At 38.2% G+C, this 23,943-nt stretch overlaps 5 protein-coding genes and 1 non-coding gene across 10 annotated transcripts; 3 read left to right on the forward strand and 3 right to left on the reverse strand.

The window, feature by feature from the left end:
• Nucleotides 1-226: 226 nt before the first annotated feature.
• Nucleotides 227-3,809, reverse strand: LOC135797607 (small G protein signaling modulator 3 homolog). The gene is given in 10 exon segments (XM_065310070.1): nucleotides 227-824; nucleotides 877-1,037; nucleotides 1,087-1,397; nucleotides 1,457-1,567; nucleotides 1,620-1,767; nucleotides 1,833-2,362; nucleotides 2,365-3,041; nucleotides 3,167-3,372; nucleotides 3,431-3,641; nucleotides 3,695-3,809. Coding segments are annotated over 9 exon segments (2,412 nt in total). The 5' UTR covers nucleotides 3,503-3,641; nucleotides 3,695-3,809; the 3' UTR covers nucleotides 227-628.
• Nucleotides 3,810-3,895: 86 nt separating this feature from the next.
• LOC135797606 (VWFA and cache domain-containing protein 1) lies at nucleotides 3,896-8,440 on the forward strand. The gene is made up of 6 exons (XM_065310069.1): nucleotides 3,896-4,325; nucleotides 4,383-4,668; nucleotides 4,734-5,387; nucleotides 5,446-5,981; nucleotides 6,048-6,249; nucleotides 6,302-8,440. Exons 1-6 carry the CDS (start codon nucleotides 4,095-4,097, stop codon nucleotides 8,137-8,139), a joined length of 3,747 nt encoding a protein of 1,248 aa, XP_065166141.1. The 5' UTR covers nucleotides 3,896-4,094; the 3' UTR covers nucleotides 8,140-8,440.
• A 143-nt stretch (nucleotides 8,441-8,583) lies between these two features.
• On the forward strand, nucleotides 8,584-11,132 carry LOC135797609 (proton-coupled zinc antiporter SLC30A2-like). 2 transcript variants are annotated; one of them, XM_065310076.1, is made up of 5 exons: nucleotides 8,584-8,978; nucleotides 9,586-9,893; nucleotides 9,953-10,253; nucleotides 10,360-10,796; nucleotides 10,849-11,132. In XM_065310076.1, exons 1-5 carry the CDS (start codon nucleotides 8,938-8,940, stop codon nucleotides 10,989-10,991), a joined length of 1,230 nt encoding a protein of 409 aa, XP_065166148.1. In that variant the 5' UTR covers nucleotides 8,584-8,937; the 3' UTR covers nucleotides 10,992-11,132. The 2 variants fall into 2 exon arrangements, with proteins under 2 accessions (XP_065166148.1, XP_065166149.1); XM_065310077.1 differs by lacking the exon at nucleotides 8,584-8,978 and adding an exon at nucleotides 9,314-9,530.
• A 696-nt stretch (nucleotides 11,133-11,828) lies between these two features.
• Nucleotides 11,829-23,596, forward strand: LOC135797610 (RING-box protein 2). Its single transcript, XM_065310078.1, has 2 exons — nucleotides 11,829-12,066; nucleotides 23,380-23,596. Exons 1-2 carry the CDS (start codon nucleotides 11,910-11,912, stop codon nucleotides 23,556-23,558), a joined length of 336 nt encoding a protein of 111 aa, XP_065166150.1. The 5' UTR covers nucleotides 11,829-11,909; the 3' UTR covers nucleotides 23,559-23,596.
• Nucleotides 12,412-20,418, reverse strand: LOC135797608 (facilitated trehalose transporter Tret1-like). Of its 4 annotated transcripts, none has more exons than XM_065310074.1 (4): nucleotides 20,054-20,418; nucleotides 15,543-15,779; nucleotides 14,080-14,193; nucleotides 12,412-13,976 (listed from the first exon to the last, which is right to left on the reverse strand). In XM_065310074.1, the coding sequence occupies exons 1-4, from the start codon at nucleotides 20,099-20,101 to the stop codon at nucleotides 12,723-12,725; spliced, it is 1,653 nt and encodes a 550-aa protein (XP_065166146.1). In that variant the 5' UTR covers nucleotides 20,102-20,418; the 3' UTR covers nucleotides 12,412-12,722. The 4 variants fall into 4 exon arrangements, with proteins under 4 accessions (XP_065166146.1, XP_065166145.1, XP_065166143.1 ...); XM_065310073.1 differs by lacking the exon at nucleotides 20,054-20,418 and adding an exon at nucleotides 18,377-18,463; XM_065310071.1 differs by lacking the exon at nucleotides 20,054-20,418 and adding an exon at nucleotides 16,395-16,678.
• TRNAT-AGU (transfer RNA threonine (anticodon AGU)) lies at nucleotides 22,006-22,079 on the reverse strand. The gene has a single exon. It is a non-coding gene; the product is annotated as a tRNA-Thr (tRNA).
• Nucleotides 23,597-23,943: the final 347 nt, after the last annotated feature.

Consider the following 23,943-nt stretch of genomic DNA (forward strand, 5'->3'; position numbering starts at 1 on the left):
CTATTGGCCTGTAAAACCAATTATTTTATTAAAACTGCAAATAGGGCCTAAACGGTCATTAATAGAAGAAAATTTTACTTAAATATTTTACGTAGAATTAAAGAATCAATTAGAATTCTAAATCAGAATTTAAAAATTCCCATTTTGAGCACTTTAGGAGGGCTTAAAGGGTGGAAACCAACGGAGTTTTACTGGAGATACGAGGTGTGTAATGAAATTACAAACATTTTAGATTCAAATATGAAATCTCAAAATGCTTTATTTGTACAGGTTGCCATACAAAATTTGGAAAATTTGAGAAACCTAATGCGTGGGCGTTTAGAAAACAAGACATATCATTTGCTTGCTCTTTAATGCAAGCAACCAACAACATATATAGATGATAAGACACTGTAGACACATGAGTTAAATATGCGTTTATCACATTTTCAACATAAATATAAAGCTAAACAGTTTAGAAACGTTAAATAGTGTAATAAATTAATAGATGAACAATTATTACGATTAGTACGAGATCTCATTATTCAGTTAGAGCTAAATGTGAAAATGTCCCAAAAAATAATCATCAGTCATTTGTTAACAATTATCTGGATGGACGTCAATTGGTTATAAACTATCTTCGTCTTGATTATATATCCCAGCTGAACAAGTGATGTTTCACTAGCATGTCACGAACGCCGTCTTTGAGTGGCTGGTTGTTGGGCTCTTTCTTAACGGGTAGCTCCCAATCGGGGTTAAGATTGAATGAGAGTTGTGATAGAATGCGTAAATCGCATTTAATTTGCACCCAGCCAGGGCTGTAGATGAATGACCATGGTTGATACCTTCAGAAACAATTTGAATTAGTTTCATTGCCATTCTATTCACTTTACTTACCATTTTTGTACAATGTCAATGGATAAACACAAAACCTCCAACCAAAGGTGCAAAACTTGCTCGTTCAGACCGAGACAAATCAAGCTTCGAAGTTTTACATCCATCTGTGCGTGTGCATTGTCATGAGAGAGATTTATCGCTTGTACAGAACGATAAAGTAACTAAAACATAGATTTTATTAATATGTTCAACTGGATATGTAAAAATTACTTCTTCTGGAGTTAAAACTTTGCCATCTTCATCCAGTCTGTAAGTCTTACACAGTACCAATCGACTGTAGACAGAGTTGAAATCTTTTTCAACTTCTTTCGTCGCCGCTTCTTCGATAAACAACCATGGATGACAAGGTCCCCCAAGGAAATTCGGACGTTTCATGCCGTGTTCCAGCACGTGCTTCAAAACAGGACAAAGTGTTCCTCTTACTAAGTCCGTCACTGTCTCGGATATGCTATCATCACCCGCACAACTGTATTGTTTGCTTCTTTCGTCCAATAATTCAACGAATTTAGCAGGAAACCAGCCTAAATGCAACAAAAATTAGATAAAACGTTGTTGAAGACTGAAAATAAAGTAAATATACCCCTAAGTCCGTTTAATTCACCGATCCAGCAGTGTTCGTCCTTCTGGCTGATAATTGTGATGATGTCGTTCTTGCGAAAACCCAATTCGTCGTCATCATGACGCTCAAAATCTAAAAATGTATATATTAATAAGTAAGAATATATTATTATATTAAAACCTACCTAGTAAAGCCTTAGCACGCCTTTTTCTATTCTTGGAAACATTAATATAATTGGAATGATCAGCAGCATGACTTTCCATCGAATAATCAGCTACTAAAGATATTTCCGTACTCAATTTGGGATCGACTTGTAGAAAATGTCGTACAATCTACGTAAACAAACGTAATTAAATTTATAGGAAACTATATAATGCAAAACAAACAAAAATATCACCTGTAATATTCCTTCCCTCAAATCAACCAATATTTCAGTCTGTTTGATATTCTTGCATTTCAAATCACTTGAACCATTCTCATTGAAAAGCAACAATTGTATAACAGACTTAGTTTTCTTCACTTGTCGACGTGCAAGGTGTTGTTTGGGTAGATTCGGAGCAGCTTCCGGATTGCCAACCAATGCGCCCTGATCCGCCATTAAATACGCCAAATGTCTTCTACGATATGCCTCGATCATCACATCATTCAGAGATGATGCCACTTGCATTGAAACTTCTAATAACTTCTCCACATCGTCGATATCTCCCGGAATATCCGACAGGGCGTTAAAAATCGCTGCCGAATTCTCCAATCTTTTCAATTCCGGTTCGCGCATCTTCAACATCCCGAGCGCAATTTGAAACAAAACTAACGAACCATTAAAAAACAAAAGGTCCCAGATCCTTAAAAGGATTTTCATGTGAACCACGCTCGCATATAAAGTGAGAAACCAATTCATTGTGATGAGCGACAACTCAATGTCGTGATTTTTAATGTTTCATCGACATCCGGCAGGAAGTTCGTAATTAAAGTCCTCAGGACTTTCTGATCAGCCTGGATACCGATCAGAGTCGAACTGTAATAGGAAGCTGGTAGGAGATCTTCTACAATGGTGACCATAATCCAGAAAGCGTCTTCTTCTTCGAGTAAAAGCAGTAGTGATGCGGCAATCATACCAGTTCCTTGACAGTATCCTATATCCGGATACAACCAAGCAATTCCACGCAGTATTCTTCTTAATCTGGGAATGCCAGTGCTGTTAATGTTACTAAAACAAGCATTTGTGGGCATTGTGTGCAGCAAATCTTTTTCAATCTGTTTCGAAGTCATCAACGAATCATTACTGGACATTTTCACAATGTCTTTGTAAGTTAACTCGGATTGTTGCTTCTTGACAAGTGCGCCAGACATTCGCAGCCAGAGTTGTGGGCGCATTGAATGCGGCACACCCTCAAGTACCATTGTGCGTAGTTTGTCGGTTTGTGGTAGACGAACCTCGACTTTTTCCCAGCTGAGAGACGAGACTTCTTTGTTGTGGGAGAATTCCAAGTGCGCGACCCAGTTTAAACGATGCTGGGGATCTTCGACGAAGGGTATACCAAGCAATTTGTTGGAACTTTGTTCAGGGCCGTCTTCTTCATCCACACGGAAGCCAAATTCATCATATCTAAGGTTTAAAATGATTTTTATTCATTTTTTAAATAAATTAGACAAAAATAAAAGCAAAATTTTTAAATTTAAACCGAAAAAACAGGCAAATTTTGTACGATTTGATTAAAATTTATGTCATACCTATATTCAGGTTGTGAATTAGGATCTTCTGGAACAACTGACAACTTGGCCATTATATCCTGCGGCCACATTGAAGGTGTGAGAGCAGAAAAAGGCCCACCTGGATTAGGTGTCAGCAATTCACTCATTGACACCCCCTCATGAAAAGACTCCGCCAGACTCTCCTCATCCTCAATTTCGGAAATAGCCAACTCCAATTCACGTTTCTAAAATATACAAATAAATTAAAATAATTATGCATTTAATGGTGACAATTTAACATACATTGTTGTCTTCTTTGCCAACATATCCCTCATGATCACGGTGATCCCTAAATAGAGATTTAGCTATTTCCATGATTAAATTCTCCTGGTAATCACCTCGATAACAGATATCGTTTGTTTGTTAGAATACAAGTGAACAGATGTTTGGTGGTTGGTTCTGTCTGTCCACCTTTGCACGCTTACTACCAGTACATATTCACTTCAATCGTTAACTACAATAAACCCTTGCGACATACGCATATTAACGACTTCAGGTGTATACTACCAGTTCATTAACACATGATATATTGTTCACAATTGTAACTTTGTGTTGTTTTCAGCACTAAATGCATAGATTAAGAATTATACGACTAAATGTCAACACGTTCACATGAACAAGAAGTCATGCGCAATCATCCAACGCGCATTGTATTGCTGTATATACACGAATATGATTGGTCAAATATTTATGGTGGGGGAGGTAAATAATCTATGGTTGGGATGTCGGTGCGTACCATGGCTGCCTTGATGTTTGTTTATCATCATAATCACAGAGATCAAACGCAGTCTTAAATGTTTACACGAATCTATTTTTGAGCCGATGTGATTAGCGATAAATTGCGGGAGTTTGTAATGTATCGCAAAGCAGTGCGCCAAGCCTTGCGACCGCCGTGCGCCGCGCGAAAATGAAGCCTTTTAGAATAAGATTTTACGCTTTTACTATCGCGCTGATATTTAGTGTGATATCACTGCGTACAACATGTAACGCCAAAAATACGTCTAATTTTACAACCCGCGGGAACTCCACGCCAACACCCGAGAGTATACAAGGTTTGTGGCTGAGGGATATTGCCAGGGAGTTCGCCGGTGATTTCAACAACACCAGCAATGAAGAACTTGGCATTTCATTCAATCAGGTAGAAAATCTATGTTTTATTGCTTGATTACATAATAATCATTATATTTTTATGTAGCAATTGTTTGGGAAGTTTAAATACACCAATGTGTTCCAAGATGCAGACAAGAAGGTTGCAAAAATAGCCAGTCAGCTTGAATCGAAGCTCAATGAAACATTTTCGATACTAAATCAAACAAGAAACATCATTGAGACTTACTATGGTATAAATAAAGTACCAGTTCTTCCATCAGCAATATCTCCATGCAATCAATATGAGTCTGATTTTGCAGAGTATGAAGTTACAAATATGTTAGTCAATCCTAGTAATAGTTATGCTGAACAATCAATTAATTTAAATCAAGGTAACTTACAAAATTACAACTTTATTCACTCAAATTTATTACAATTTTGTTTAATTTGGTTTTAGTGCTTCAGAAACAAGTAGCAGCTAGTAAAATACTGAAAGGAATAATAAAACAACACTACTTCCTCTCACATCAAGACATTTTCTTGGATAGTAACATAGATTTGGGTAATGACGCTATGCTGTGGTCTGCATACATGTCCCGAATAAGTTACAAACCAAGAAATGTTATGTTACTGCTAGATCATGGTGGATCTCTGAGTAGACAGCAGTTTTTACTTGTGAAATCCCTCGCCAAGCAGGTGATTTCCGTGCTGGACGAACACGACAAGATCGGTATTCTAGGCATTTCACATGACATCTCCAAACCGTTCATGACACAGCAATGTGTGGCTCCTAATTTATCACGCATGCAATTGTCAGAAGATCAAAACACGCTCACATCACCGACCAAACACAATAAGAAACAATTATTGAAGTTTGTTGATGGTTTGGTGAAGGGTAATGGATCAACAAATCATTCTGTGGGCTTCCAGCAGGCATTCGAAGCGATACACGCCAGTAATGTTGCTAAAAATGAAACAGTTATGCTTTTATACATTAGTAGAGGGTTGTTATCTTCATTGACTGAGGCAAAACTTGTTTTGGAGACGATTTTGAACCAAATGGACGAAGCTGAGCACAATATTATCATTAATACTTGTGCTGTTATAGATGGTAAGATTATTTTTAATTTTTTTTTATCAGAAACAACTGAATTATTGTTTATTTTCAGCTGCTAAACAAGTAATGTACGAAACCCATTTTCTGCGTGATATTGCCGAACAAAACTATTCTAAATACAACATAGACTTTGATGACATTGTGCATAAAGGAATTATGCTTCCTGTAAACTCCACAGACAGTGCAGGATTAGCAATCGCGCGTTTTTTCAACACTTTGCTTGTTACACCCGTTTACAGCATGAATTACGATTTATCTCTACCTAAATGGGACGCAGAAACAAACAGTTTAATTGTAACAGCTACAATTCCGTGCGGAACACGCGGAGAAATCGGTGTTCTTGGCGTGGATTTATATTTTGGCAACTTAATCGAGGACGTAACTTACTACAGCAACTACGTACAATTCAGCTATGCGTTTCTTACTGATCTCGATGGGACGGTCATCATGCATCCGACGTATCCACGACCGATGGTTGTTCGGGAACAGCCTAATTTCACTAAAATTGAACGATTGGAATATGGTTTATGGCAATTTATGCGTGATAAGTCTTCCGGTAGAGCTGATATGGAATGGATGCATATCCGGGTATGATTTGAGCTTTTTTCTTTTGGATCTTGTTGATTTTTATTGATTTTCTTCGTATTTTCACAGACAAAGTACTTTTACAAGTCAGTACTGGATCATTACAAGGTCGTGATTGTTGTAAAAGAGTATAAAAACGCTCCACCACCAAAGAGACCCTTTAAAGTCTCGTGGTTTGAATCGGCGACTGCTAATCAATTAGTTCATCATCGCCTGGATGTTATTCCGGCTTCACGCATGTGTAAACACTTTAATCAACTTGCAACTTTAGGTAATTTTATTATAAGCCACTCAAATGTGTTATTAATTTATTTATTCTACAGATGCTGGTTCGTTATACCTGAGTGCTTCCTGTTTTCAATCGCCTACGACTTTCCTCCACTCGACGTCTTCCAGTTCGTTTTCTCCGCTGTCTGTACAAAAGTGTATGGCTTTCCTGAAAGACAACACTCGTTTTCTTTCCAATCCAGGTCTTCGAGATGAGATCCGCGATGATGTCGCAACACTCGCACATGTTCTGGAATATCTCCGCACACAACACTTACAAGGAGCTAAAGGTAGATACATTGTCCGCAGGTACGTCACATCACCAACCGGTGTAATGCAGACATTTCCGGGTGGAGTTCTCGCGCCAGGTTTTGAACCCACGAAGAGATCGTGGTATTTACGTGCGGTTGAACATAGATTCAAAACAATCTTAACGCCGCCATACTTGGACGCAGGTGGCGCTGGTTACATTGTAACGGTTGCCTATGCTACTGATCATGTAGTTGTGGCGATGGATGTTACATTTGGTTATGTTTTCAAGTTGATTCTGGAACACATGCCATTTTGTTCGGAGAAGAAAATCAAGTGTTTTATGATGGACGACAGTGGATACTTGATTTACCACCCGAATCTGATTGATCCGAATGGACACGGCCCAATTGAACAACAACACATTATTCATAAAGAGCCACAGGTGGCAAATGATATTTTATATCATGGTCATTTCATTAAAAAGAATCTGTGTAATAATTTCGCGGATGCCACGATTCAGAGATATTACAAACTGAATACCAGCATAGATGAAGTTGTAATCAACGCAGTTCATGGTGAACATAACGCTAAGTATCAGGTAAGCCCTGTTGAAGGTACCAATATATTCATTGGGTTTGTAAATCTTTCGGAAGAGAGCGTGACAACATTTTGCCCCTGCAGTATGATAAATCGTTTGTGTTTGAATTGCAATCGCATGGAGCAGAAAGAATGCGAATGTCCGTGTGAGTGTCCAATGACATCAGAAACATGCCAACAGGGCTACAAGAGTAATAATATGTTATGCCCAGCCATGCCAGAGCAAACCTTCTCTATGCCAACTGATCTCGTTATAAATTTCAACCACGACGATGAAATAAAAGCGTGTTTGCCTATTTTATGCGAGAAATTGACAAGTTACGAAGGGTGTTTGGGTGTTTTGGGTTGTGAATGGTGTCAGGTTGATGTAGATGCTGAAACTTTACTCACGACGCCATTTTGTACATCGATACAGACATGTTTCAATGGTATTCTGGGATCTCCTACGCCGTACGGTGATACCTCTGATAGATCCTTGAATAATGACGATCTTCTGGGTAATGGATATTCCCCAATAGGGCCGGTTATAGGTTCGGTGCTCGCTGTGTGCCTGATTCTTATATTTTCCTTCATATGTTATCGTTCGTATACATCACCGACTGTAGATCGGTTTTATTTAACGTCTGCGCAAGAGAATCAGGTACGCATGAGCGACTTAAACATCAGCGATGATTACCACGAGCTGGATAATCACCAGAATAAGTTACTGCAGGACAGTAAGAAACCCGAACCGATTTCTCCGTATTGTGTCTCGACTGGATATAGAAGACCTCCGACGGCTGCGGATTCTGATCATGGGTATTCCACCATGATACCGCATGATGAATCCGAGCATTTGTCGTTTGCGCCGCATGAGATTGACTCCCTGGAGGATGAAACATCCGATGGTGCTTCTATTAACACTTCCGTGTCGACCAAACGACATCATCGCTTGATCGATCGCAGTAAAAGTAAAAAGTTGTCCGACATCACAGCCTTGCCACAACACAAAAATCGCATCATGGCGCCCGTCACCGTCCATAGGAATATGGAGTACGCGCAGTAATTTGATTTAGTATCATATTAATCGTTGTTTATTCTTAATATTCATTCACACATCTTGCATTATTTATTTCCGTGCCATAAACTACACACAATGACTGAAGAAACAAATTCGCACGTACTTATTGTACATCACAGAAACTTTTGATACAATTTTAACGAATTGTACGTACTTACAGCAGTGTTCCACTAAGGCCCATCAAGTTGTGCTTGTGATACCTCTTAACCTTTTGTGTGACTTAATGTATTTTTTATATTCTTGTACATTGACAATATTTTATTAAAGACAACGTTGTAATTATAAACCTCTCGCATTGCTTATACTCATATAAGAGTATAAAATAAACACTACGATGACGTAGATGTTTATTTATTTGCGTTCAAGACAGGACAACACGAATCATGCGATAACAATATCACGAATTCTCGAAATGAACATGTCTCACAACTTCCACATTGTTGGGGACGCGTGCACAACATTTTTCTATCTCCCCACGTGACGTTACCGTTCATAAATCTTTTTCATAGTTTTGTTTATGATTAGGATTTATAATCGCTGCGATACAAAATGGCGGTGCATCAATGTTGTGTCGTGAAAAGTAAAAAAAAAGGTGTGATAAGCGCGTGTAATGAGAGGATAAACTGTTGAGACACTGCACACGCACTACACCAGCACTTTTTAATCTATTTTACCGATGATCAAGTAATCGAGAACACTTGGCACTTGCGGCACTCGATCCACACCGACCTGAGCATCTTTGGAGTGTGTTTTCGTTACAATTAGCAATTCATTCAAATCAACATGGACGAGAAGCATGGGAATAGTATAAAAGCACCGCTCTTGTAAGTAAAATCTTTACTTGTAGTATTTTGACTGAAAAGGTCTTCGGCACATGTTGAAATTCATTGTTTACGTAGAATTTTTATATTTTTGATAAGAAAATTGCAACAAGTGTTGTGAAAAAGCTACGTGGGTGTTGTTTTCGTCTGTAATTGCAAGTTCAACGTGCCACATGGTGAATAATTTAGTTTCCAGCCAAGATTTTTGCGAGTTCATCAATAATCGATTCGTAACGAGGTAAAAAACACTGTCGTAAATCGCTTTCGCACTTGTCGTGGCGTGCGCACATTATATCGTCGCTTATCAGGCAAGATATAACATGCCAAAGCCCAATGTAAACAAACAATTGAAAAGTCACGACAAGAGAGTCGATATCTAAGCGTGTACTCATTCATTACTCAAAGAAACATATAAATCTCATACACAAACGTATTATAATCAAGTTTACGCTATCGCGCATGCGCAGATGTAGCGATACTACTTACAACACTTAAGTAAATTGTGGAAATTTCAATATTGCCGGTGTGGTGTCGTGTGCGAAACTTTTGCACATGGTGTGTGGAAATGTGGAAATGTGGAAAGTTAGATCTTAACTGTCTGTATTTATAGCGTTCCGGGCAGTAATTATGGAGCAATGACGAAAACACCGCCGAATAGTCCACGACTGTTGATTTACTGCGTGCATGGAAAACCACGCGAGGGTTGCTGTAAAGTAAGCGAAGGTGAAATTGTCGACATGGAACCCAGGAGGAGTTTCGAAGAGCTGAGCTCCCACACCAAGGAGAGTATTATCACAACGGATTTGGTTAATCGGCACTGTCACAAGGATAATACTGCTTCGGTTGATAAACGTGCAAGACGAAAGTTGATCATTGCGAGTATACTCTGTGTTATCTTCATGATAGGTGAAGTTATTGGTGAGTAGATTTACTTTTACCTTCAAACCGGAAGTTGAGATGAAATTTTTGGTCCCCAGGTGGTTATATGTCCAGCAGTTTGGCGATTGCCACTGATGCAGCACATCTCCTGACAGATTTCGCTAGTTTTATGATCTCGCTGTTCTCGTTGTGGGTGGGTTCAAGACCCGCCACGAAAAAGATGTCTTTCGGATGGTACCGTGCCGAAGTGATAGGGGCACTTACTTCTGTGTTGATGATCTGGGTGGTTACCGGTATTCTTGTCTACATGGCTGTGCAACGTGTGATTGAGAAGGAGTTTGAGATTGATGCGTTTGTTATGTTAATTACTTCCGCCATTGGTGTCCTAGTCAACTTAATGTGAGTAATGATAAAGTAGATATCTGTAATGTTCTTGAATTGATAACTGTGCATATCTGCAAGGTTTCGTGTTAATATTATGAATAATAACGATATTTTTTTGTAGAATGGGTTGTACACTGCATCAACATGGCCACGGTCATGGCGGCGGCCATGGCCACTCACACGGAGGCAGTATTGAACATGGACATAGTCACAGTGAAGCCGAAAATATAAATGTCCGTGCTGCTTATATTCACGTCATCGGTGACTTTATTCAAAGTTTCGGAGTCTTTGTCGCTGCGATTTTGATCTATTACAAACCGGAATGGAGCATTGCAGATCCGATTTGCACGTTCCTCTTTTCCATTCTCGTTCTGTTTACTACTTTTAATATTATTAAAGATACCCTGCAAGTTTTAATGGAGGGAATTCCCAAAGGTATTGATTTCAACGAGGTGCGTGCCATTTTCTTGAGCATACCAGGCGTGAAACGTGTGCATAATCTACGAATCTGGGCACTCAGTTTGGATAAAACTGCATTATCAGCTCATTTAGCTATAGGTAATATTATTATTTATATTTTAAAGATGAGGTATTAATTGTTTATGTCTAGAACCGGGGACCAATCCGCAGGCTGTTCTCATGCAGGCAACGAAACAGATTCACGACAAGCACAACTTCTTTGAGATGACTCTACAGATCGAGGAGTTTCAGGACGTCATGAAAAACTGTCGTCAGTGTAATTTCCCCGAATGAGTGAATATTAAAGTGTTGCCACTTCCGGTGACATTTTGTGATTGTTTTTGTTTTTATTAGAGTTACGTAATTAGCTTTATCAATAACGTATTGTTAAACTAACACATTCAAACATAAATAAACTACGTATTTTTATTATTATCTAGTGATACAAGAAAAATTCATAATATAGATAGCAAGCAGAAAACATAGTATACAATACAGCAAGGCTGGCCAATGGATTTTCCTGGAGGGCCAAATCTTTTAGATTGCGGCGGCACCGGGCCACAGACTATGGCCATTCATACATAAAATATTATACACATACAAAAGTTACAACTTTGGTTTTTGCGGCGGGCAAATTCAAATATCCTGGCGGGCCACTTTGTGGCCCGCGGGCCTGGGATTGGCCAGCCCTGCAATACAGTAATTCATAAACTTTTAACTCAATATATTTCCACAAGATGGCGCTAGGATGCAGTTATTTGCAATAAATGCGGAGAGTTCATGTACTGAAAACTAGTTTGTTAGTGGTAGTAAGTTGTGCGTTTGGTTCAGTGAATGCAGATAGATTTACAGAAAGTTAGAAAAGTGGTTTCCTATATTCTTAAAATTAACTGAGTAATACTTTTAATATAATATTTATTTAAATTTAATTCTTTTTTAATTTTACGTGATAGACATTTTAGATATTCCTCTGTTACATGTATTATAAACAAGCAAATAAGTCAAAGTAATTATTTATTATATTTTGACCTAAAATACAATTTAATTTTCAGTAAATATCTTAAATTACTTCCAAATTAAAATATAATTCTTGCATTGTAGCGCAACCTATGTGTGATCCAGTAAAACCACCAACTTGCGCCTGAACATCACTCTAACCTGCAACATTTCTCTGTTGTAGATAGAGTGTATGGTAAACAAAAGTGAACAATCATGGAACCAATGTCCGAATGTGATTCCATGGAAAAGAACGATGGCGACAACTCAAAGAACGAGAAGATGTTCACGCTGAAGAAGTGGAACGCAGTGGCGATGTGGAGTTGGGATGTCGAATGCGATACTTGTGCGATTTGTCGAGTTCAAGTTATGGGTAAGTCAAATTTTTATCCAATTCGGAAGTTTACTAACATAAAAAGCAATAATACTCAATCACCAGGATATAACACTTTGAATATGCACTGTATATCAATATATAATATTGCTATGGTGTCATAAACATATTCGGTGATAAATTTGGTAATGACTGTAATGAGAAATGTGTTGATGTAATCTTAATCACTGTTTCTGACTGGAACTCCTCTCGTAAACATTAAATTATTGCATATCAATGGAGTTTTTTCATTGACGTAATCGGCCATTTTGATTTGCGGTCAAATGAACTCCAAACAAAACGAATTTTGGTTTTTAGATGAAATACGTTAATAAAACACAAATATAATAGTTATATATACTTTAATTTATACTTATATATTATACTCGTAATTAAAAATTTTATTATACATTAAAAATATATACATATACAATACTACGCTATCAGATTCAATATCAGATCTTGCAATAATTTACAATAGTCATATATATAAAAGGCATTTAGACTAAACTCATCAGTTTAGCCTATTACTCTAAAAATAATTCAAACAAATCACAATGGGAGTATTCTGGAATGTTCCTGCCCTATGATATCCCTGTACGTTTCTTGTTTCGTTCTATACTTTGGCATATTGGTGCAAATGACTGTCGTTGGTATCAGCACGCCGACGATGGCAGCGGTTTCAGATTCGCCACCGAACTCATCCTTCTCGCAAACTTCCTTTCAATATCCTCCAGACTCTTGCCTCTAGTTTCCGGCACCCATAGATAAATAAACACCAGTGATCCAAGTACGAATAAACTGAACAACCAGAAGGTACCATGCGTACCAACCAATTCAATGATGTTCAAGAAGATTTTCGTCACGATAAACGTGCAGGACCAGTTGAAAGCTGTTGCTATTGAAGCAGCAGATCCACGAATTTTCGCTGGGAGGATTTCTCCTAACATTAACCATGGAATAGGTCCGAAACCCAATGAAAATCCAAGTACGTAGATGACGAAACTTAATAATGGTAACCATCCGTAGTCGGATACGTCGACATTCACATTGCGCAGGTAAAAGTAAGATCCAAGGACACTCAAGGTCATGATCATGGAAACACTCGAGATGTACAAGAGTACTTTGCGTCCCAGTCTGTCGATTAGAATGGTAGCGAGGAATGTAGACACGAAGTTTACCAGACCCACAATGATGGTGCAGACGTTTTCATCGATGGATGATCCAGCCATTTTGAAAATAGTTGTGGTGTAGAAGATGACAGCGTTGATACCACTCATTTGTTGGAAGAACATCAAACCCAGGGAGATAGCCAATGGTCGCATGTTAGATTTCGTAAACAGGTCGGTAAGTGATGAAGACGAGGATAACTTCTCGGATTCCTTGTGGCTCCTGACCAGGTCGTCGAATTCATTGCTGATATCACAATCTTTACCACGGAGGTATTGCAAGGCTTGTCTGGCTTCCTCGTTGCGTTCCTTGAGGATGTACCATCTTGGCGACTCGGGGATTTGGAAGTAGATCAACAGGAAGGGTAGGGGAAGTGCGAAACCCACCCAGGCGAGGTGGTCCCACTTTAGGTAACTGCCCGCAGCGAAACAGACCAGGATACCAGTGTTACCAAAAGCAGATGGGAGTAGACCCAGGGTACCACGTACTTCCGGTTGGATGGTTTCACCCAGATATACTGGTAAGACCAGGGAGGCGATACCCACGCTGAAACCCACGACGGTTCGCGCTGCGTAGACATACCAGACATTCGTGGCATTGGCGCATAGCAACCAGGAAGCTATGTACATGCAGTTGGTGAAGGCGATGATACGTTTACGGCCGAAGTAGTCTATCAGTTGTCCGCCGACCAGTCCACCGACAAGCGCCGACAAGGGCATCAAACTGCATACCCATGACCACTGCAGACGAAAAATTACATTAGTCGAGTTAATTATAGATTATTATCATCAAAAAACCAGCTGATGATAAAAATTTAAAACAAAAAATAAAAAATAAACTAACCTCGTTTTTGGTCAATTCCAACTCCGCTTGAAGGGATTCAGCGGCTGGGGCGGTGTACGCAGAGACATAACCAATGACCAAAGAAACCAGAGACACAGAAATGGCAGTTAACACCTGAAATAACAACGATAATAGACATTAGTGGTTGTTAACAACACCAAAAACATTTTTTAAATTTAATTTTTTTAAATCACTTAAGGTTGGTAAATATTTAACCTGGGATAGTGTGCATGTTGGCCGCGGTGAATCCGGAGAGATTTCAAACGTCACGTGCGTATCCGCGCGCATAAGCGTCATTTTTGTTTCTCGGTGTTTGATTAAACTTTTAATTCATCACACAACACTCAACACGTTAACAACTGAATCGATCGTCGCAATGGATGCGAATGCGTCGATTTGTTTATATATATTTGATGTTGTTTATCTCTCCCACTCTTTTCGCCACTGTCCGCCTCTGAACTCTAACGAAATTATAATAATTAGGCACAGGCACCGAGAGATTATTTCACTAGACATTCCGTGAATCTTTAAAATTAATAAGTAAGTATTCCGAAATGAATTTTCGAGTCCTTGATCTCGCGATTTTGACAACGCTGCAGTTCAATGACGCGTTAATTATTTATTCGTTTATTAATTTATTAATTTGCTGATTTCGGACAGATATTGGTCAATGTTTTTATGAAATCAATATCGTGCGTTATCAATGCGTTCTGACTGATCTATGGATGCCATGCACGCATCACATGCCGTTTTGTTGACGGACTGCGAATGCGAGATCAAGAAAAATTCGAGATAATCTAGGACATTAAATCATCGTCAGCTGATTCAAACCGGTGCAGACAGTGATTAAGAGAACAACAACATCGGAAAAAACTCGCTTTTTTGCATTTAATTAGAAAAAAAACATTAAAAATATTTAAATTTTTTTTATCGCAAATTTTCGTGTTTTTGTTTTATTTTACGTGTGTGAAATTTATGGGTTTATGCGGATCGTCGAAAATTTATTAAAACTTCCTTGAAAAATTTTTATGCGGCGATAACCTTTCGCTTCAATAACTTTTAAAACGCACGCCGGAAATTCTTGTAATATTGCAGCGGAATACGACGGGGGCATCGAACACACAAGGTGTAATAGAACAGGTAGCTCTGCGAAGTGGACTTTCACGTTTTTTTGGTGCTGCTTTGCCCGTAAAAACTAATCGCAATCTGCGCCGAAACAAACAAACGGGTCCCCGGTAATTATTATTAAACGAGCGCCAGTCTAAAACGTGTTTCGAGTTGAAGTCTAATTTTAAGTCAAGCTTTAAGTCGATTAGATATATCTATCGATTTTTTTTTAATTATAATTTTTTGCAAGGAGTTTTATGCGTTTTGTAAACAACTACAAGGTTTCTACAACTTTTTTCGCGATTTAGAGAAGGTAGAGCAAAATTTTTGCAAGATTTGGGTCATTGGACACTCACCTGAATACGCAAGTAATATTTCTTCCGGATATCTTCACATCCCATAGGTGGATCCTCAATATCCTGCTTGTTGCTGTCCGGGTTCAAATGTTGGAACTCCTTCTTGCAGTTCTCGTCCAGCCGGGTGCCCGGTTTGCGCATTGGTTGTATCGGATGGTCCATCTCGGATAGATTGGTGGCGGTCGTCGAGGCCGATACGGACGCGCTGGCGGTGGCTTCCAGGCGGCTGTGCGGGTTCTGAACGAAACGAGAAAAAGAAACGGAGTGGTGAGATCCCGACACTTTTATATATAGTCACTATATTGATGATAGTGCAGTCGGTGTAGGAGTGTATGTGTTATACGCTTCAAATTTCCCAATCGGACTAATAATGATAATGGTCATCGTCGTGCGCACGCCGGACTTTTGCCCCAAAACGAAAGAAATTCATAGAAATTCGCCGACGATCACGCGGTGGGGCCACACTTTGAACTTGATTTCATTCATTTGTAGTTTTCGACTGATAACGACCCACTAATTATACAACTTTTTCCCTAATTATATGTACATTATGCGTATCTACTCGGAATTGACACAAGATGTGTTTTTAAGCGTTTGCTGGTTTAATTAAAAACATGCTAATCTACAAAAGGTGCGAAAATTGTTCGGTGGCCCATGACGTCCTTTGGTTAATTGTTAGGTAATCTTGCATCACACGCAGGAAATTTGCTCGGTTTCATCATCGGCGTCGTACGCAATTCATTAATTAACTATATTTAGCTCGAGTATAATTAATTCCTCACGATATATGTATCGATAAAGTCCAGTTAAAAATAATTTTTTGTTTTTGGGTAATTTTTGTAAAAATGGTACCTTTTGGAAGAAATTCCGCCATGATCTCAAGTGGTGCAGAGCGCCCCCTGCGCGTAGATGATACGAACCGCTCTCCTTATCGGTGGGCACATACCACGTGGTTTCCTTATACGGAGAATCTTCGATGTCATGATAGCTGCTCATAATCGCGAGCGCGGGTGTTATTATGATGTCACGTAAGGTAAAGAGTTGATTAAAAGTCGGGTCGTGTGGATGTAAACGCGCGCGAACAAACTTTACAACTGCTTTATCTTTGCATGCGATTTTTACCAACTGGTATTGGTGTTCACAATCAGTTAGATATATGAGTATACCTGAGCGCCCCCACCATTCTGACTTTGTGCGGTTTACAGTAGCCGCGCTGGTTGCTTTTTTGTTTTAATTGCTTTCGTAGCTGACAGAAATGAAACAACACGAAATGCATTTCTTCCGAAAAAGAAAATCACGTTTAACGGTTGTAATACAACGTGTAATATCAATATTTGACAAGATAAGACGTTAAAGGTGTATTTGGATAGAGAATGATTCTAGAAAGAGAAACCAATCGAATGGAAATTTCCATCGGAGTGAGCGACGCGTTTTAATCGATGTTAAATGCGCATTCAATTAACGGAGACGGCCGTAAAGAAGCATGGCAAAAATTCGCTCTTCGCCGGCGCTGTCTGTATCTATTTTAATCTTGTGTGTGTGTGCAAATTGCAAATAGAAAACCGGTACTCTTATTCGTCCACTTACACAACATTAGCGCAAGAAGCCGATAGAAAAAACAATCTAGGCAAGAACAAGTTCACAATCGACAATCCATGCCGCGGACAATAATAGCCCAGACTTGGCTCATTTAAATATTAATCGATTTTGATTGATATGTACATAATTTCCGTTTTATTCACTTTGTGTGTGCAAAAATAGTTTTGTAAAGCGTTTTAACTCCAGCAGAAAAAAATATGCAAATGTGTACAATTCTGATACACTCTGTATTTTTTTGAAATAATTTTTTATGCGTTTGCATAATTAATTTGTCGTCGCTAGGGGAAGGCGCCCGGCGAACAGCCTTGGCCGAACTAAATCACATTTTAAATCGCTGCGACTAATTACACAGCTAAATGTCAGTCGAGCGATTGGAAAACAAACCGCAAATAGTTTTGGTAAATATTTTATAAAATTGCAAGTTCATGCACTTTTTCTAGGCTGTTGGTTGGCTAGATATACCTACGTGCGTTGCGTCACACGAGTTATGAAACAACACACCAGCCGTAACGCAATATTAAGCTGTATAATAATAATAATATGCATATCGGCGTGTTTTAAGTTGTTTGCGCGTGAGCAGTATGCGCGCGGAGGTAAGTAGAAGGTGTGTGTGCGCGCCGGCCAATCGGCGGCGCGTACCTCGGCGAGCCTACCGCGTCATGCGAAACCTTGGCTTTCTCGCCTTCGACGAAGTCCAAGCGACTACACTAATAATACCGACGGCGCAATTAAGATAAAAGGATATTCGAGTACCGCGCGATGTTGATTGCTTCTTTTTTATTTGGTTTCGGTGTGTGCGGTTGTTGCTAGAGTCGGATTGCACGGACGTGAATGTTCGTATGGTTAACATGGACATACACTACTACTGGTTTTTATGATGCGTTAAACTTTTTTAATAGACTTTAATTTATCGTCTATTCAATCGTCTATGCATTGAGTTTTAGGTTCGTGACGTCGTATCGCGCAAACAATACAATCAAGATTTGATTAATCATTATCGAGATAAATTTCGGACGTTGAAGTTTGCAATGAACTCAAAACATTGGATTTTGGAGGTGTGTACTCGTGTACCCTTAGGATAAGAAAGATTAAAATACGCTGCACGTTTTACTATACGTTTTACGTTTTTGTTTTGTTGAAATTTTAATAACCGTTAAATTTGAATTTTTTGAAGCATGAAGGTCTTATTTACTCGTAGGAAGTATTTGATATTTGATTTGATAGTTTTTGCTTACCTTTTCGCTATGAAGAAGGCTTCTCAATTCGTTGATTGAGAAATAATTGGGTAGTTTCTGATATTGCTTCATTTTGCACTGATTTACTGCACAAGTTGCACTCAAATTTTCAAGTTCACGATAATACGGATATTATACGAATGTGTGCCGATTACAGTTTGAGTAAATATATATAGGTAATGATATACCTCAGAGAGATTAGATAGAGGTTCCATTCATTGATCTTTGCACATTACTCGTAATTGTTGATTAGTGTAACGTAAGATCAGACTTTGCGTATTTACTAGAAAAAAAAATGACTGATTGGTGCATTATTGCATCTATTTTTTCTACCACGTGGTGGAAATGTTGCTTAATAATTGTTTTTTTCGACTTCTATCTTTAAATCGACTGTTTTTCTATGGTTTTAAGACATAAAAAGTGATATTTTAAACACAGATGGCCAAGATCGTGGGTAAAGTACTTTAGTCACGGGTTTTAGTCACGGGGTGGGACTTGCGCCTGCCCAAGCTGCCTACGATGCAGCAAAAATGATTTTAGAACCTTTAAAATACAAAAATTCAACTTTTGTGACAAAAATTTCCGTTTAACCAATTGATACTTAATATTCTTTTTAAAATTAATTATTAAACTGCTCGGAAATCATTTTTTTGTTAGGTTAGGACAATTTCCAGGAACATTTAATAAATTTTTAAAAAAGACGCGAAATTTCTGCATGTTTTTAAAAGTGTGTAAATATTTTCCAAATATTAACACTCTGCCTAATCTGAACTTGAATTTGCACTTTGTTTTATCATTAATTTATCTCTAGAATATTTGGAGGTATGTTGACACACTCGACACACCCACCTTGATAGCTTCATATCATTGCGTCATGATGATCTGTGCAAAATTCTCGAATCACTTTACTCACGAAAATATTTTTATTTTATTGTCTGTGTCTTCCCATCAATTTATCGATGATTAGCCGCGTTATGATAATAATTGAGAGTCATGCAGTTAGCGTTTAATTTTCTTCCGTAAATACGTGCTTAAAAATCGCATGTCCAACTTAAAACAGTAATTACCGCTCAGATTAACGAACGTATTATTCAACCGAATCGCTTTTTGCGCATCAGCAAATGTGTAGAGTTTGTGACCAATCAATCCAAACATGTTTTTTTCTCTTCCTTCGCATATTTTTGGCATTGATTGATGTGTAGATTTCTTTTTCAATGGACTGAAAATTATTCTATTCAGGATGTAATAAAGTGTTGGTAATTGTAATGCAAATTTTTTTCGCGAATGACGTATAATTGTATTCAGAGAAATTGTTTAAACTTTTTTATTGCATGCAATGAAATTACATTGACACCGATCTCTATGGGTGTATGGTTATGAATAAATTGGCGAATTTTTGGCCGGGACGTGTTTGCTAATAATTCCGATGTAGCTTTCTAAACAAAAATCTCGCACTCGTGTCTCTTGCGCAATTTCAAAACGAAACAAATGACGCAGTTTAATGCAAATAATTAATTTATTGCTATCGCGATTTTTCTTTCGTGGCGCATGAATTTATTTCCCAGTCGCTTGCGGTCGGACACGTGGACGTCGTTAGAGATTAACTATAATCATTTATTTCTTACCTGTTTTGCGAAAAACTTGAATTTTTTTAAAAATTTTTAAATTTTTACTTACATCTATGAAATCCTCCGGATATGCGGTGTATGTTGGATTGATCGACATTGTGCCTCGTCCTTTTTGGTGATCCTTCGTGAGTTGTTGTTGTTTGTTTGGTTTTGAGGGCTTCCTTGAACTTTTCAGTGGATTTCCCCGAAATATTTCGATATTGAAACCAGGACGTAACCTTACACACGCACACGCACACAGGTGGGTCTGGCGAAACGATTTTTTTTGCACACATTCACCAGAGCTCTAAACTAATAACGGTCGGCCTGTTGCTATGCCGTGCATATGGCTAGCTCTCTCAGAATTCTCTCTGAGAACAACGCGGCTAAAAATCCAATATGCAATAATATACAACCTGTTGGTTACCTTACTCAAGAGCTGCTAGTTTAAAACTATGTCCAGATCTCGATAAATCCGTAGTTTATTTATTCGCCACTGTGTTCCACTACACACGCTCAATTTTTTTAGTGCGCGAATTTTTGCCATTTTTCTACGCTTAGCGCATAATCTCCGCACATTGTATTGTTAATTTTATTAATTGTATTTGGAAAATTCATACGGTTGAAAATTCAAACGCGTCGTAGGAAATTAATGTGTTTTTTTTTGTGTTTTGCGCCGCCGTCTTGGTGAATAAAAAACGCATTTAGTCGTGCCAATAACACAATGCAAATAAATTATTAATTGGCCATTAAGACAGCCTGTGTAATGGGCTGACGTAATTATTTTATTTTTTTCGCGATTTGCACCTGAAACCAGTATGCAGATTAGTTTGCTTTACTGCCTAGGCATTGAATTACTTATTGAATTAAATTGGTTGACCTTTAAACGATGCGCAAACAAGCGATGCATGTTTTTAATTATTCCCAGAAGTCGAGCCTCCCAAGACAAATCGACTCGTGTTACTGCCATTGCACGTGACTTATGAATAAAGTGCAGACGGTTGGATTTCAGGTGTAATCATTATAGTGATGACGAGGCGTAAATTTAATTTCTTGGTAAATTTGATGTTGTGGTTTTTTTTTCTGTTTTAATTTGAGTAATTTAGTATTGTTAAATAATTGGGTGCTGTGCTGGTTTATTGGTTTTGTGGAATATACGGTGTTGAATGGAGCGTATCAAGGAAAATTCTAGTAAATTGAAGTTTTTTTTATTTGTGTTTATGTTGTTTTAACTTGCGTTAAGTTGAATTAATGCGTCGCTTCTGGCGATATTTTTGCGCTTACTTTTGATGGACAAGGTCGTATGGAGTTATTTTTTAATTAATTTGAGCCAGTTAAAGAGTGGTACAAGTTTTGAGCGCAGATTTATTATTTATGAACTTTGTGGTTGCAAGTTTTGTCATTTTTCGCGATATTTCGATTGCGGATATCTCGGAAACTAAAAGTGATAGAGATGAATGGATTGAATATTCTTAATGCACGGAAAATTCTCTATACATTTGCGGTAAATGTGACTTTTATTCAGGACACCGTACGAGGGTAACGGTAGAAGTGACTCGTATTCAGGGTACCGTACGAGGGTAGTGGTAGAAGTGACTTCCATTCGGGGTATCGTACGAGGGTAGCGGTAGAAGTAACTCGTGTTCAGGGCACCGTAAGGGGTAGCGGTAGAAGTGACTCGTGTTCAGGGCACCGTATGAGGCTAGCGGTAGAAGTGACTCTCATTCGATGCACCGTAGAAGGGTGACTGATCATATTTTTCGAGTATTTTCGGTAACGAATATCTTTTAAACTAAAAGCGATAGCGACCAACGAATCGAAGATCCTTAATCTACGTGAAATTCTCTATAAAATATGCTACATAAATACAAGTTAAATTGGAAATCTAAGAGATTAAACACAGGATAACGGAGAATGGGAACATAATTACACTCTTTTAATCATTCTGTGGCGTCACTTTGTTCCAATTTTCAAACAAATGATCATCCATGATCAAAAAATAAAAAATATGCACACTGCATCAGGCCCCGGGGAGATTCGAACTCCCGATCTCCTGTTTACTAGACAGGCGCTTTAACCAACTAAGCCACGGCGCCGATGAATACCTCCGCTTTGACCAAAAACTTCCAAACACTTATACAACTAAACATTAATCAATTAAATCATTGTACATACTTACCATTAACTCAAAAACAAGTCAACTAGTAATCATAAATAACTATTATGAAATATTCAATGTCAGAATTAGATAACTTCAACATTTCGTACAAAAGAATCTCTTGTTTGTCGTCATCGCCGCCTGCATTCCGGTTTGAAGTGAATTTTTCAATCCGAACCGGACTCGGCTGCTGCATACGAATAAATGAATATGATAAGTGTTAACTGATAAGAAATCGATCCGGTCCAGGCCAGTAAAATGGATCGAAAACAAAATTATTTCGAATTAGATAGATACATATTTAGAACAAGGATTAATAATCATAATAATCATAAAATAAAATAAAATAAATTAATCATCATTGTATTTATTGATAATACACTTCGGAATCTGTATTAATACACTTTGGACAGAGGACAGGTATCGACTTTATTTTATTTTAAGTAGTAAAACATTATCTATACGACATAATGACTTGCAATGGTTTTTTGGACTTATTTATAGCGCAATTATCAACAATCGTATAAAACGTGGAGGTAGATATAAATTACACGTATATAATTGGTCTGTGTGTATTTGGGGGTCAATACAATACGAAAAATTGGAAATGGCCACACATTTCGTTTGCGCTGACGTCGGTGACACTCTGTGATTAGTTTGGCGCACGCTTATCGGCGCACATTGTGAACTAGAATACGTTTGCATACGCAAACATGTAAATCATAATAAATGTTCGCGTGTTGCGTGTGTACATTACTATATAATGGCGGCGATTGTTGATTGGGCAAGCGCCTATTGTATTACGACAGTGCTTTAAATTGTTTACACGGATATACAGCGTGTTGGCATGGACGCTTTGTCGAGTCACGTCCATGCACCGGTTTGCTGTTTGATTTTCAACTTCCTATATTAATAACAATGAATTATTCGCTAGTTTTATTGACACTGAACTCTATCTATTTCGGTTGAGATGATTTTTAACTTGATACACGCAATTTTTGGTTGTATTGCGTCGTGTAAAACAAAAAGAAAACAAAAATACATGGTTTAGCAATTTGCTGGTTTTATTTACATTGTTTTACGCGCGCACGTAAAAATAGGTAATTTTCCGCGTTCATCCGCTGAATTATCACTTTGTTTTCATTTTTATTCACGCTGTGCGTCAATGAATGCCATGAATGAGTTTCTTTGTGATTGTATGCAAATTGATAGCAGCGGGTGTCTATTTTTGGTTGCAGATGCGTGTTTGCGGTGCCAATCGGAGAGCAAGAAAGATGTCGGTAAACAGGACTGTGTCGTCGTGTGGGGTGAATGCAACCATTCGTTTCATTACTGTTGCATGTCGCTTTGGGTGAAGCAGAATAATCGATGTCCTCTGTGTCAACAGGAGTGGAGTATTCAACGGATGGGGAAGTGAATCTGTGTGTTTTAATAAATGTTTCTTTAAATATAGAATGCAGAGCTCTGTTTATTTTGTATTCTACCAAGGACGCGTTGGTTTTGTTGTTGGTATTGCTATAAATCCACAGAGGTCGCTTTTACATACAACTGCAATATTCAAGCGCTCTACAATATCTGTAGTCGTTTTCTAAAGCGTTTAACAGATAACTGCACACGTTTTGTGTAATATTTGACAGAAAAACATTGAAAACAACAAAAATCTATGAATTTTTTTATAAAATCTTGAATGGATTTAACGCAGAATGAATTTTTAAACTTCTTTTCCGTTGATAACCTCCTAATATCAGTGTATATCCATAGAGGTCGCGTTATGTACAACATCCTGCTATAGTAGTACTCTA

The sequence above is a fragment of the Atheta coriaria genome, unplaced genomic scaffold (genome assembly GCF_025399875.1).
Source record: "Atheta coriaria isolate IRGN ID8LTWV9N9 unplaced genomic scaffold, Caltech_Dcor_3.1 hic_scaffold_8_pilon, whole genome shotgun sequence".
Taxonomy (NCBI): Eukaryota; Metazoa; Arthropoda; class Insecta; order Coleoptera; family Staphylinidae; genus Dalotia; species Dalotia coriaria.